The 11,015-nt window shown below is 50.8% G+C and overlaps 1 protein-coding gene across 2 annotated transcripts; it reads left to right on the forward strand.

The window, feature by feature from the left end:
* SDR9C7 (short chain dehydrogenase/reductase family 9C member 7) lies at positions 1-10,878 on the forward strand. 2 transcript variants are annotated; one of them, XM_073213406.1, is made up of 4 exons: positions 1-1,412; positions 5,189-5,447; positions 6,023-6,186; positions 7,194-7,630. In XM_073213406.1, coding segments are annotated over exons 1-4 (873 nt in total). In that variant the 5' UTR covers positions 1-964; the 3' UTR covers positions 7,196-7,630. The 2 variants fall into 2 exon arrangements, with proteins under 2 accessions (XP_073069507.1, XP_017524763.1); XM_017669274.3 differs by lacking the exon at positions 7,194-7,630 and adding an exon at positions 10,008-10,878 and having other exon boundaries at positions 8-1,412.
* The last annotated feature ends 137 nt before the right edge of the window (positions 10,879-11,015 follow it).

The raw sequence follows: 11,015 nt of genomic DNA on the forward strand, positions 1-11,015 counted from the left end.
CGCCGCGGCTGGACGCCCGGTGCCGGGTCTCAGCGCAGAATCGCTCCCGCCAGCGTCCAACCCCCGGCACAGCTGCAGGATTTCACGCTGTGGCCCCGGCCGTTCCGAGATGAGTGAGGGTCACCCCGGGCTTCTTCTCCCCCGTACGGCTCTCTTCCGAATTTCCTGCGATCGTTCCAGCCTGCGGTGGACTCCTCAGCTCCTGGCACCCTTGGCAAGCGGGCACGTTACTTCCCTACTCACAAGCGTGAAGCAGCAGGCGTGCGGACTGGGAGATGGCTGTGCTGCACGGCCCCTTGGGAACTTATGGTCGAGGAAATGTGTGGTCACATTTGCAGTTCCTATCAAGCAAAGGAACCAGAACCTTATGCCGAACAGTGTCCGGTGACTGGGCAGCACTGCATGTCGCCCCGTCCCCTTTGAGTTTCCAGGGCTCCTTCCTTCCGCCAGCCTTTTTCCTCCCCGACCTTTGGGAAGCCTCGTAGGAGGGTCCTGGCCGGCTCCGCAGCACCAGGACCCGGCTGCTTTCTGCAGGACCAGCCATGCTGTGCTGCTCTGCCTCCCACCTGGAGGGATGGACCCTTTCATGGCTGCAGCCAGCTCTCAGCAGTCCCACCTACAACCAAAGGGAACAATGAGGAAGGCGTCCAGAGCAGAGACACTGGCTTTTTTTGTGCCTTCCCCAGTCCAGCGCCTTTTATGAAGTGGTATCCTCCACCTCACCCTGAGCTCCTTCAGGGTCAGCGATTCTGGGGTGCAGTCTCTAGGCCTTTCTTCAGTCTCCTGAGGGGCGCCCGCACCCCAGCCCCTCCACCATCACCCTGATACAGATTGAGCTAGTTCCTTTTTTGGTGCCTTCACGCATCAGGGCTGGGGGAGAGAGTGGCAGCCGCCAGGGCTGTGTGAGGTGACAAGGCTTCAGGTTGGACTTGAATTTCTTGCATCTAGGCTAATTGGTGTGGTGATGCATCCGCCTTCAGAAGTTATAGTGTGGCTCACCCAAGGGCCCTGTGTCTGTTGCCAGGGGTGGAAGAGAGGAGAGCTCTTCTCAGCAGGGTGCAGCCTCTCCCACTGTCCCCTGAGCCTGAGCCTTCTTGCCTCTCCCTGCTCTATGGCGGCTCTCATGGACCTCTCTTTTATGTATCGCTGGTTCAAGAACCGCAATCTGGTCTCCAACCTCCCAGACAAGTACGTCTTCATCACGGGCTGCGACTCAGGCTTCGGGAACCTGCTGGCCAGGCAGCTGGTGGATCGGGGCATGCGGGTGCTGGCTACTTGCTTCACGGAGGAGGGGGCCCAGAAGCTTCAGCAGGATACATCCTACCGACTGCAGACCACACTACTGGATGTCACCAAGACTGAGAGCATCCAGGCGGTGGCCCAGTGGGTGAGGGACCAAGTGGGCGAGCAAGGTGGGGTGACTCGCATTCTTTGGCTTTCCCAGTTCACCTTCTTCCTTTCTCCCATAGCTCAGGGACCCTGTTGTTCAGATGGGGTGGGAGAGGTGGTATGGAGAAGGGGGCTGGTGCTCTGGCTGGTGGGATTGGAAACTGTTGCCTGGTTTGGCCTGTTCATATTGTTGCCAGTTGGCAGTGTCTGGGGAGGTCTCTCCTTGTGCACTCAAAGAAACCTCAACCTGGACGGGAAAGAATTCTCTATCAGGTCAAACAAGTGCCAGCAAGAAAGGAATTCACTACAGCGAGAGTATTAGTGGATGGCAGCAGCCATGCAGGCCATAGAGAGCAAGGAAGACCTGAGGAGGAGAGGGAAGTCCAGGGAACTCCTGCTCGGCTGCTAACTCCTAAAGCCAGGGTCACCTGGTATCCAGTGTCACTGACAGTGCTTGACTGCACAGTGTGGGAATTATATCCCTACCACCCCAGAATCTGGGAGAGCTGTGGAGCACTCAGTGGAGTGAGATTATGATTTGGGAACTTCCACTCCCTACTGGTCTGAAATAAAACAGGGAGAGAGAAAAGGATTGTGTTAAGTCTAGAAAGCTGAGTGAAATAGCAAAGTGACAAAGACATTTATTACTGGAGGTGGAGGACAGTGAGTTCCTGTGGTTATCACGAAAAAGAGTTCAGAGACAAGTGCAATTGGCTTATGCAACAAAGCTTATCTAATAGGACAGTACACTCTCAGATGGGAGTGCAGGTGACCTCAGAGAGGAGGCACACTTAAGGTTTAGGGTTTGGGTAGGGGTCAGCATGAGGCGTGATGTATACAGTTGATTAATAATTCCTTTGAAGTTTTGTCATAAGAATAGGGTTATTCAGGTGACTGTGTTGATCTAGAGTGACCTTTGCCCCATTTCTCTGCTCTATCTCAGCATGAAGGGCTAATCTCCCAAGGAAGTTTTCTCTCTCAGAGGCTCAGAGGGATGGGGGAAGTTGCCATAGGTGGTGGGAGAGGGAACCCGAGTTCTGTAGGTCCAAACCTCTAAAGATGGAGTTGCCTCTCAGGCTGGGAGGTGGGGAGTGGAAAGGGAATGGGAGGTTGGCCTCCCTGACTGGGGGCATTTGCTGTCCTTGACTATCAGGCTCAGAGGCAGAGAGAGAGATTTGCTCTCTTACTCACATCACGGTGGATATTGGGTTGATTTCAGGGTAAGTGTTGATGTCAGAGGGGCTGCCTTTATTGGAAAGGAGTTTGTGCGCTGGGCTGAACCTGCCCGGGAAGCTTCCTGTACGCAGGACACGGGCACAGAACGGGAGGAGCAGGTGGCTGTGCTGTAGAAGCAGCAGCCTGGGGGAGGTCCTGACTCCTCCAGGAACTAGCCTGGGGCCCTGCACACAAGGGGGGTGCAGGACAGCCCTGGAACCCAGGAGGGGCCAGACAGTAAGTCCCTGCTTTATTTTCTCCTAACCATTTACCACTATCCAATATACAATACGTTTTACCTATTTTACTTATTTTTGTCTGTTTCTCCTGCCAGAATAAAGCAGGCCTTCTGGTCCCTCTTCTTTACTACATACCCTTAGTACCCAGAGCAGTGACTGGCATCTAGTTAGGTGCTCAATAAATATTTGTTGAATGAACTAATTCATGAATAATTCATCAAGAGTGAGTCCCTTTTTTCAACAGGCTGCCTCGCCCAGCGCCCTACATTCAGCCCTGAGCCACTCATGTTAGTGAGTCACTGTGTATATTAATTTCTTGTTGCTGCTTTACTAAATTAAGACAAACTTCATGGCTTAAAACCACACAAATTTATTATCTTACAGTTCTAGAGGCCAGAAGTCCAAAATAGATCTCAACGGGCTAAAATCAAAGTGTCGACAGAGCTGTGTTCCTTCTGGCGGCACCAGGGGAGGAGGCATCCCATTGCCTTTTCCAGCTTCTAGATGCCACCTGCTCTCCTTGGTGCATTACCCTCTGCCAGCATCTTCAAGGGCAGCAGAGTCCTTTCCACACTGCTGTCACTCTGGTTCTCTGTCTTCTGCCTCCTTCTGCTTGGAAGGACCCTTGTGATTACATTGGTATCATCAGGATAATCCAGGGTAATCTCCCCAACTGAGGTCTGTTGATTAGCAATTTCAATTCCATCTGCTATCTTAATTCTTCTTTCCCATATAATCCACCATATTCACAGTTTCCAGGGATTAGCATGTGGACATCTTTGGGAGATCATTATTCTGCCTACCCTGTTGGGCAACATCCTTGGTCTAAAACCACTAAAAAATGGGGGAGAGGGGTTCTTGCATGCCTGTTGCCCCTGAATCTCTGGACATGATGGGTTGGCACAGCCCTGGAGCTATTCACACTGCTCTGATAGTTCTCCAGGTGCTCTTTACAGAGAAAAAAATAAGGCAGTCCTGGTTCCTCAGCAGGTAGAACTGTTTGCCAGGGATGACCAGAGTAGTGGTGAGTGTGTGTCCCTTCTCCACAGGCAGAGATCATGTGGGTTTTATAGCCTCTGGGTCTTGGGAACCTCATTTCTTCCTCTGTAAGACTAGAGTCCTCTATAGCTGGGAAGGTTCTTGGTTTTGCCAGCCAACTGGTCTCCTGGGTCTCGTTAATTGGAGGAAGGCAGGAGGATAGGTGGGCGTGGCTTGTGTGTGGACCCCAGGCCTGGGGCGGGGGTGGACCAGGCGTGGTATTCACATCCAGACCCGCCCTCAGGAGTGCGTGGAAAGCGTGCCCGGAGGAGTACCTTGAGGCTGTTGGGGTCATGGTTGGGTCTGGGCTTGGGGAGAGGGAAGGAGCCAGGGAAGTGGGGCTCAGGGATCCCTGAGTGAGGCGCTGGAAGGCCGACTTAGGGTCGTTTATAGCCTTTTCCAACACGGTGTTTGATCCAACATTCTCCTCTAAGTGGAGATTTACTTGGAGGCTCAGAATGTAAAACAAATGAAAGTTGGGCTTCTCTGAATCTTCCTCCCTTAGCAGGTTCTGGGGGTCAGCCTGGAAAGCTCTCAGGATTGCAAAGCACAGGCTGGAAGCCACTGTTCTAGTCTACCTGATGAAGAACCGGGAGCCCAGAGAGAGGAAGTGACTTGTCCAAGCTGTGGACAGAAGCAGGTCTAGAACCTGAGGTTCTTTAAGCCTGGGCCCCTGCAGCGCTGAATGACAATACCAATTATTGTTTCTTTCCATTTACACCAACTCAAATGAAATATGTCAGAGACAGCCCTGCTCATGTTTTCCCAAAATTATCTTATTTAAATGGTTATGTATTGATTTTTGAATAAATATTATATATTTATTTACTTTCTTTCTGGTTTGTGAGCTCTTTGAGTGGTAAGATTCTGTCCTGTTCATTTTATGTCTGTAGCATCTTCCTGCATGGCGATTTGGTGATGTGTGAGTAGGGAGGGGGAACAGGATGGGGGAAGGAGTTCAAACATTAAATCATTAGTCTGAAAATGATCTCTCTCTTCTCAGAGATAATAGTTAAAGTGCTGTTAGATAAAGCCTGGACCATAGCTAGCACAGGGTCCCAGCCAGATGGCAGACTGTGTGAATCAGAAAAAGTGCTCCTTTAGAGAAAACTCATTAGTAAAAGGCACATCTTCCTTCCAGCTGTCATAGCTCCCCACCCCCCATACCCCCAGCCTGTCTACCTTGTGCCTTGTGCACCTGCTTAACCATTCTTGGCCACCCTGAACTGGTGGGTCGTAGTCCCTATTGCTTTTCCAGAGATGGTGACGATTTCTGTGTGGTTCTCTCTCCCTCCTCATGCCCCCAGGCCTCTGGGCCCTGGTGAACAACGCTGGTGTGGGCCTGCCCAGTGGTCCCAATGAATGGCTGACCAAGGAGGACTTTGTGAAGGTGATCAATGTGAACCTGGTGGGACTGATCGAAGTGACCCTCCACATGCTGCCCATGGTTAAGAAAGCCCGGGGCAGGATTGTCAACATGTCCAGCTCTGGCGGCCGTGTGGCTGTCGTCGGTGGTGGCTACTGTGTCTCCAAGTTTGGTGTAGAGGCCTTCTCCGACAGCCTTAGGTGACTGGGTGTGGCAGGCCCCTCTGAGTGGGAGTCCTGGGACGGCATGTAGGCGGGGAGTTCTGGAGTGAGGAAGGCAATGAAGGAGCAGGAGGGAGGCTAGTCCTGAGGAGGCCTTCCCCAGGCAGGAGGAGGAGGGTGGGAAGCGGTGGGGCAGTGACAGGAGCTGTCTTCCTGCCTCCCCTTGAGCTGTCCCAGGTTAGGCAAAGCCCCATTCAGGCCTGTGGGAGTAGGAGGGAGAGTCCCCCAGAGAGGCCTGCGCAGGCGTGCCTGTGGGAGGCCCTTGCAGGTCTTGCACAGACCCCCTCACTCCCTTTGCCTTGTGGGTGTGGGCTGTGGGGCTGAGTGGGGGCCACCTGGTGAGAGGCAGAGCCTAATGCAAATCGCCCAGAGTCGGGCTAGGGGAGATGCTAACACGGGGCTTGTTTGCACCAAGGCAAGCCCAGCCTGTGCAAGGCTTGGGGAGCACCTCCAGGGTCCTGGGGAGATAAGCCCTTTAATGGTGTCTAAGGTGACTCTGCTGATGGCTCTTGTCACCTTGGGGCCCCAGACTGAGTCCAGCTCTTCTTTTCCAGGCGTGAGCTCCACTATTTTGGGGTGAAAGTCAGCATCATTGAGCCAGGGAACTACCGGACATCCATTCTGGGCAAGGAGGGTATGGAGACGCGCATGCGGAAGCTGTGGGAGCGGCTGCCGCAGGAGACCCGGGATAGCTACGGGGAGGAGTACTTCCACATCTGTGAGTGCCGGGCTGGGTGCTCAGAGGGGCTGAGGGCCCCAGGCCACACAGCTAGCGGAAGAGTTGGGACTTGAGAATAGAGACCAAGTGGGTAACTGCTAGGAGTGGCGGAACCATAGCTGCTGGGCAGATGGGGGCACCGGGGGAGATGCTACCAATGCCTGGCACCCACCCCCAGCACATTACTATGCAGGGGAGTCCGTTGAAAATGCACTAGCACGAGTACAGAGAGGTTATTAAGAGCACAGCTTGAGCCAGACTGCCTGAGTTTGAATCCTGACCCTGCCACTTACCAGCCAAGAGACTCTGGGCCTTTTACCTAGCTGTCCTGCGCCTCCATTTTCTCATAAAATGGAGCTAATGATAGTGCCTACCTCACAGGGTTTCTATGAGGATTAATACCTGTGAGTGTTGAGTACACACTAAGTGCTTGTCATGTAAATAACGGGGAAAAGGGGCAGCACACCAGTATGTAAGAGGGGCTCTAGGCTTTATCTCCCTGAGCTAAGGGTCTGCTGTGAGCTGCAGGCATTTGGGAGGGTGGAGGACGGGCGTCAGGCTGTTCATTACACTGCCCCCAAAATGTGCAGTTCTGGTTATTTTCTTTTACTTTGCTTCCGGGAACATCTCTCAGAGGCAGTTTACTGCCGTGGTTCAGACTCAGGCTAGGGTGCCTGTGTGCGAATCTTGGCTCTCCCTCCAGCCTTGCCGCGGCCTCTTCCCTGGGAGCTCCGTGCAGGCAGGAGTTGTCGTCTTCAGTACGAGCCACAGCAGAATATGTAGGGAGGCAAACTTCCTGTGCACACCACTTGTCAGAAAAGCTGACATCATACTTTGGGAGAATAGTGGGGACTGGGTTCATGAAATAACACAGGCGAATTCACCTGGGGTGCACCCCATGACTTCAGAGGAAAAATTTCAGGCCCACATTTGAGTACTGTCAGATAAACATATTTTCCAAGTGACTATGCTCTGATTTTCACTTCAGTTTAACTCGTGTTTATTAGGATACAGAGATGAGACAAAGTCGCCACGAATCTAGGTGGGGAGACCTGGAAGCAAACGCCACACTACATGGGGAACTGAGTAACAGACACATGTATGAAAGGGCAGTGGCACAGAGACTTAATTCCACAGAGGCAACGACTGAGGCCCTAGTGAGTTTTGAAGAATGAATAGGAGTTCACCAAAGGGAAAAAGATGGCAGATGTTCCCCACAGAAGGAAGAGCATGAGCACCATTGTGGAGACCTGAAAGCACTTTTGGAGCCAGTGTGGATTCAGGGTTTAGCTTACAGCTGGCCCTCTAGCCATGTTACACAGCTCTCTAAACTTCAGTTTCTTCATTATAAAGCATAATAATTTCTCTCTTATGATTGTTAGGAAAATTAAACAAGAATGTAAGTACTTGGCTCAATGACATAATAAAAGCTTGGCAAACCTTAGCAATCCTTGTTATTACTAGTCTGGCCTAAGTGACACATGAAGGAGTCCGTGGGGGCAATGAGGCTGGGAGAGGTTAGGAGTCAGCTCCTAATAAGTGTCAGTGGCTCCAATAAGGAATGTAGCTGTTATCCTGAAGGCACTGGAGAGCCTTTCAAATGGCCCTGAAACCACCTGCTCAGATTTGTGTCACTGTGGGAGAGGGGAGGGTGTAGACCAGAGACTGCTGGGAGGCTTCTGCAAAAGCCCAGTGAAGGAATAACAAAGGCATGAAGTTAGGGTCCTGGTGGGGCAGTGTGTCTGTGAGGCACTGCGGAGATGGACTAAAGAACTGTTCAGGAGCAGTCATAGTACCCCTGGGCACAAATGCCAGCAAGTTACTGTGGCCAGCCAAGCAGGTCCCTGGCCTGTGAACCCTGGAACCAGGCTGGGTGTCTTAGAATGATTTTTATCTATACCCAAAAAAGAACCATACTGGAAATGGCTGGTTAACAGCAGCCTAAATGGGCACATTCCCTGAGAAGTGGCATGCAAATCACTGGGACAGGCCTGTGAACAGAGCACAGGGGCCTTGTCCTGACAGGCCTGGAGCTGAGAGCCATAGCCTAACTGGGTCAGCGCTGCTTGGGAGCAACACCACCACCTGCCAAGTTCCTTTCTTCAGCTCAGCCTTGCTGGGGAGGCCATCCAGAATTCCCTTTGTAGTGCCCCTTCTTGGTGGGGAGGACCGGATCAGAAGCCAGGACCTGGCAGAGGAGAAGGGGACAGAAACAACTGAAGTGCTGAAGTCTGGCCCCTGGTACCTTCCAGACTTTATCTTGCTTAATTATCTCCCATTAACAAAAACATTTCCTAGTTGTCTGAATCCAAACCCATGTTCTTACTGTCTTAGAGAGTGATGGGTTTAACGGAAACCTCTGTCTCCCTTCCCACTTTGTGTCTAGCAGGTTGCCCAGCACAAAACAGGAGTTCATTAAAGATTTGAGAGGACAATGAAAAAGCGTTTATACTGCCTCCCATGTCCTTCGGCCATCCTACTGCCTACGTGGGTCCTCCCCATCCTTGAGAGCCTAGTTCCAAATCCATCTGCCACATCAGCCTGCCTTGCCCTCATCAGCGCACCCACGTTTCCTGGCTGCAGGGGAATGCATGTAGCCCTGAGCATCTTGAACGATTCCTCTGACACTGGCCTCCCTGCCTGGGGCCTGCCGTGGAGGACTCTGTGTCAGGCCCAGGGTGGAGGACAGGGTGTTGCCTTCCTAAGACATCATCACTGTATGAGTGGTCTAGCTTTAGTTAGCATAGCTCTTCTGGGAACCCCAAAATATAGATTGCCTTTTTCACTGTAGTGGTTTTCTCTCCAGGGAACAGAAAGGGAGTTCCTCAGAGTTGGGAGTGAAGGTGCTTGAACATTGTCCTGCCCTCATCAATGGCCTGCTAGCATCCTGCACAGAGGGGGTGAATTCCTTGCCTTCTTGGACTGTCCCCAAAGTCTGGCCAGCTTCTGCTCCCTCTTTGTTTTCAAGTTTTAATTCCCTATGGAAGTCTGATTCTCAGGCACCATTTCCTCTGGAGTTCTTGGAGCTTTTGTTGAAGTATGAGTCCCAAAGTCTGTCCCAGAGTTGGGGGACTAGGGTTCAGACCAGGGCCCCCTAAGTAAGTGCATTGCATGGTGTATCTTTGTGTTGTGAGCTCCTGCAGACTTGGGCCACTTGGATAGCTGCTATCCATCTCCATTCCCAGGTGCAGATGCTAACAGAAAAGCCCCTCACATTCGTTAGACCCTTACTAGCTGCCTGTCTGTGCCTCAGATCATCTGAGCCCCACAGTGGCCTTAGGACCAAGGCCAGAACAGTGTCATTATTTTTCAATAATGTTTCATCCTGCAGCTTTTGTAGAATATTTGGGAACTCTAGGGAGGAAAAGTGGCTAGGAATCCCACCAGCCAGACAGTATTTTTACTGATTTTCTTCCAATTTTTCTGTGCACTTAGATACACTTGTTTTCTATCCTGTCTTCCCCTACTGTCTACTCTGCCATTATTAATCTGTATTATTTCCTAGGGAAGGCGTTATTATCCCCATTTCACAGAGGATGAGTTTATGCTCAAGGTCACATACCTAGTACATAGCAAGACTGGGTATAGTTCTCCTCAGTGATAGTCTAATGCAATCGTATTAATTCAATACACAGTTGTTGAATTCAGGAAGAGAAATAAGATTATGTATAGGGTGTTTGTGTAAGGGACCCCTGGAGGCCATGGTAGATCTGCCTGAAATTCTAGGTCAGGTATCTGAAGGAAAGAGAGTTTGGATGGAATTCAGAAGAAGCCAGCTTTTATGAAGAATAATAGAGCTTTTGTTTATTTTTTTCCCCCAGATACTTACAACTTAAAAAACACCATGCAGTTGGCAGAGCCGAGGATCCGTGATGTCACCAACAGCATGGAGCATGCCATTGTTTCCCGCAGCCCCCGAATCCGCTACAACCCTGGCCTGGATGCTAAACTCCTCTACATTCCATTGGCTAAGTTGCCCACTCGTGTGACAGATTTCATCCTGAGCCGGTTCCTTCCAAGGCCAGCAGACAGTATCTGAGCTGCAGAAGTCCAAGGGGTGGTCAGTGGAGTATAGTAGAGGGGCATGGGAGAAGGGACTGAGGGGTCACAGAGGTGGTGTCAGACATTCTGGGGGGTACTTTACTTGGCTGACACCCAAGCCTGGTGAATTTATGGGTAACTTCTAACAGAAGACAAGTGCCTCTTCCCAGTCACGGAGGCCCCACAGAAACCTGAGGTGGCCTTTACTTTGCAGCAGGGCCCCATGAACACCTGAACCTATCCAGGGTATGGCTTTTTCTGGACCTGGAAAAGTCAGGAGAAGAAAACCAGCCCCTGCTGAATCATGAGCCTCTGTTATTACCACCACTGGGAAATACTGTGGGATAATCTAGCCCACAGAAGCATCTCAACCACTCTCCTATTGGGTCTCTAAATATCCATTAACCTCATTCAGATAATCCATTATTTGAAGTATGTAGTAAGGAAACAGGGAGTGCAAGATCATATCAGACAAAAGTTTATATGTGTTCCCTGTCTTTAGATTTCTCTATTTAGAGGTGATTGGGAGCCACATGGAATAACATCATTTGTTTAATCTTCATTGACTGTTTTTTCAAATATTTATTGATCAGCTATGACATACCAGGCACTGTGTAGGTGCTGGAAGGATATAAAGATGATTAAATCATGGTCTTGGTTTTTTTAATTGTTTATTTTGTTATTTTGTTGCTTAGCACAATACCTAGTAGCAGAGAGAGCACAAACAGGAATAGAAAAACAGAAGTGAGATAATCAAATATTTAGAGCTATGAGGAACCCTAGAGCTC

The sequence above is a fragment of the Manis javanica genome, chromosome 10 (genome assembly GCF_040802235.1).
Source record: "Manis javanica isolate MJ-LG chromosome 10, MJ_LKY, whole genome shotgun sequence".
Taxonomy (NCBI): Eukaryota; Metazoa; Chordata; class Mammalia; order Pholidota; family Manidae; genus Manis; species Manis javanica.

Coding starts and splice junctions, on each gene's coding strand:
- SDR9C7 (XM_017669274.3), top strand. CDS start 965: ATGCATCCGCCTTCAGAAGTTATAGTGTGGCTCACCCAAGGGCCCTGT. Junction 5,448..6,022: donor GCCTTCTCCGACAGCCTTAG/GTGACTGGGTGT, acceptor CTTCTTTTCCAG/GCGTGAGCTCCACTATTTTG. Junction 6,187..10,007: donor GGAGGAGTACTTCCACATCT/GTGAGTGCCGGG, acceptor TTTTTCCCCCAG/ATACTTACAACTTAAAAAAC.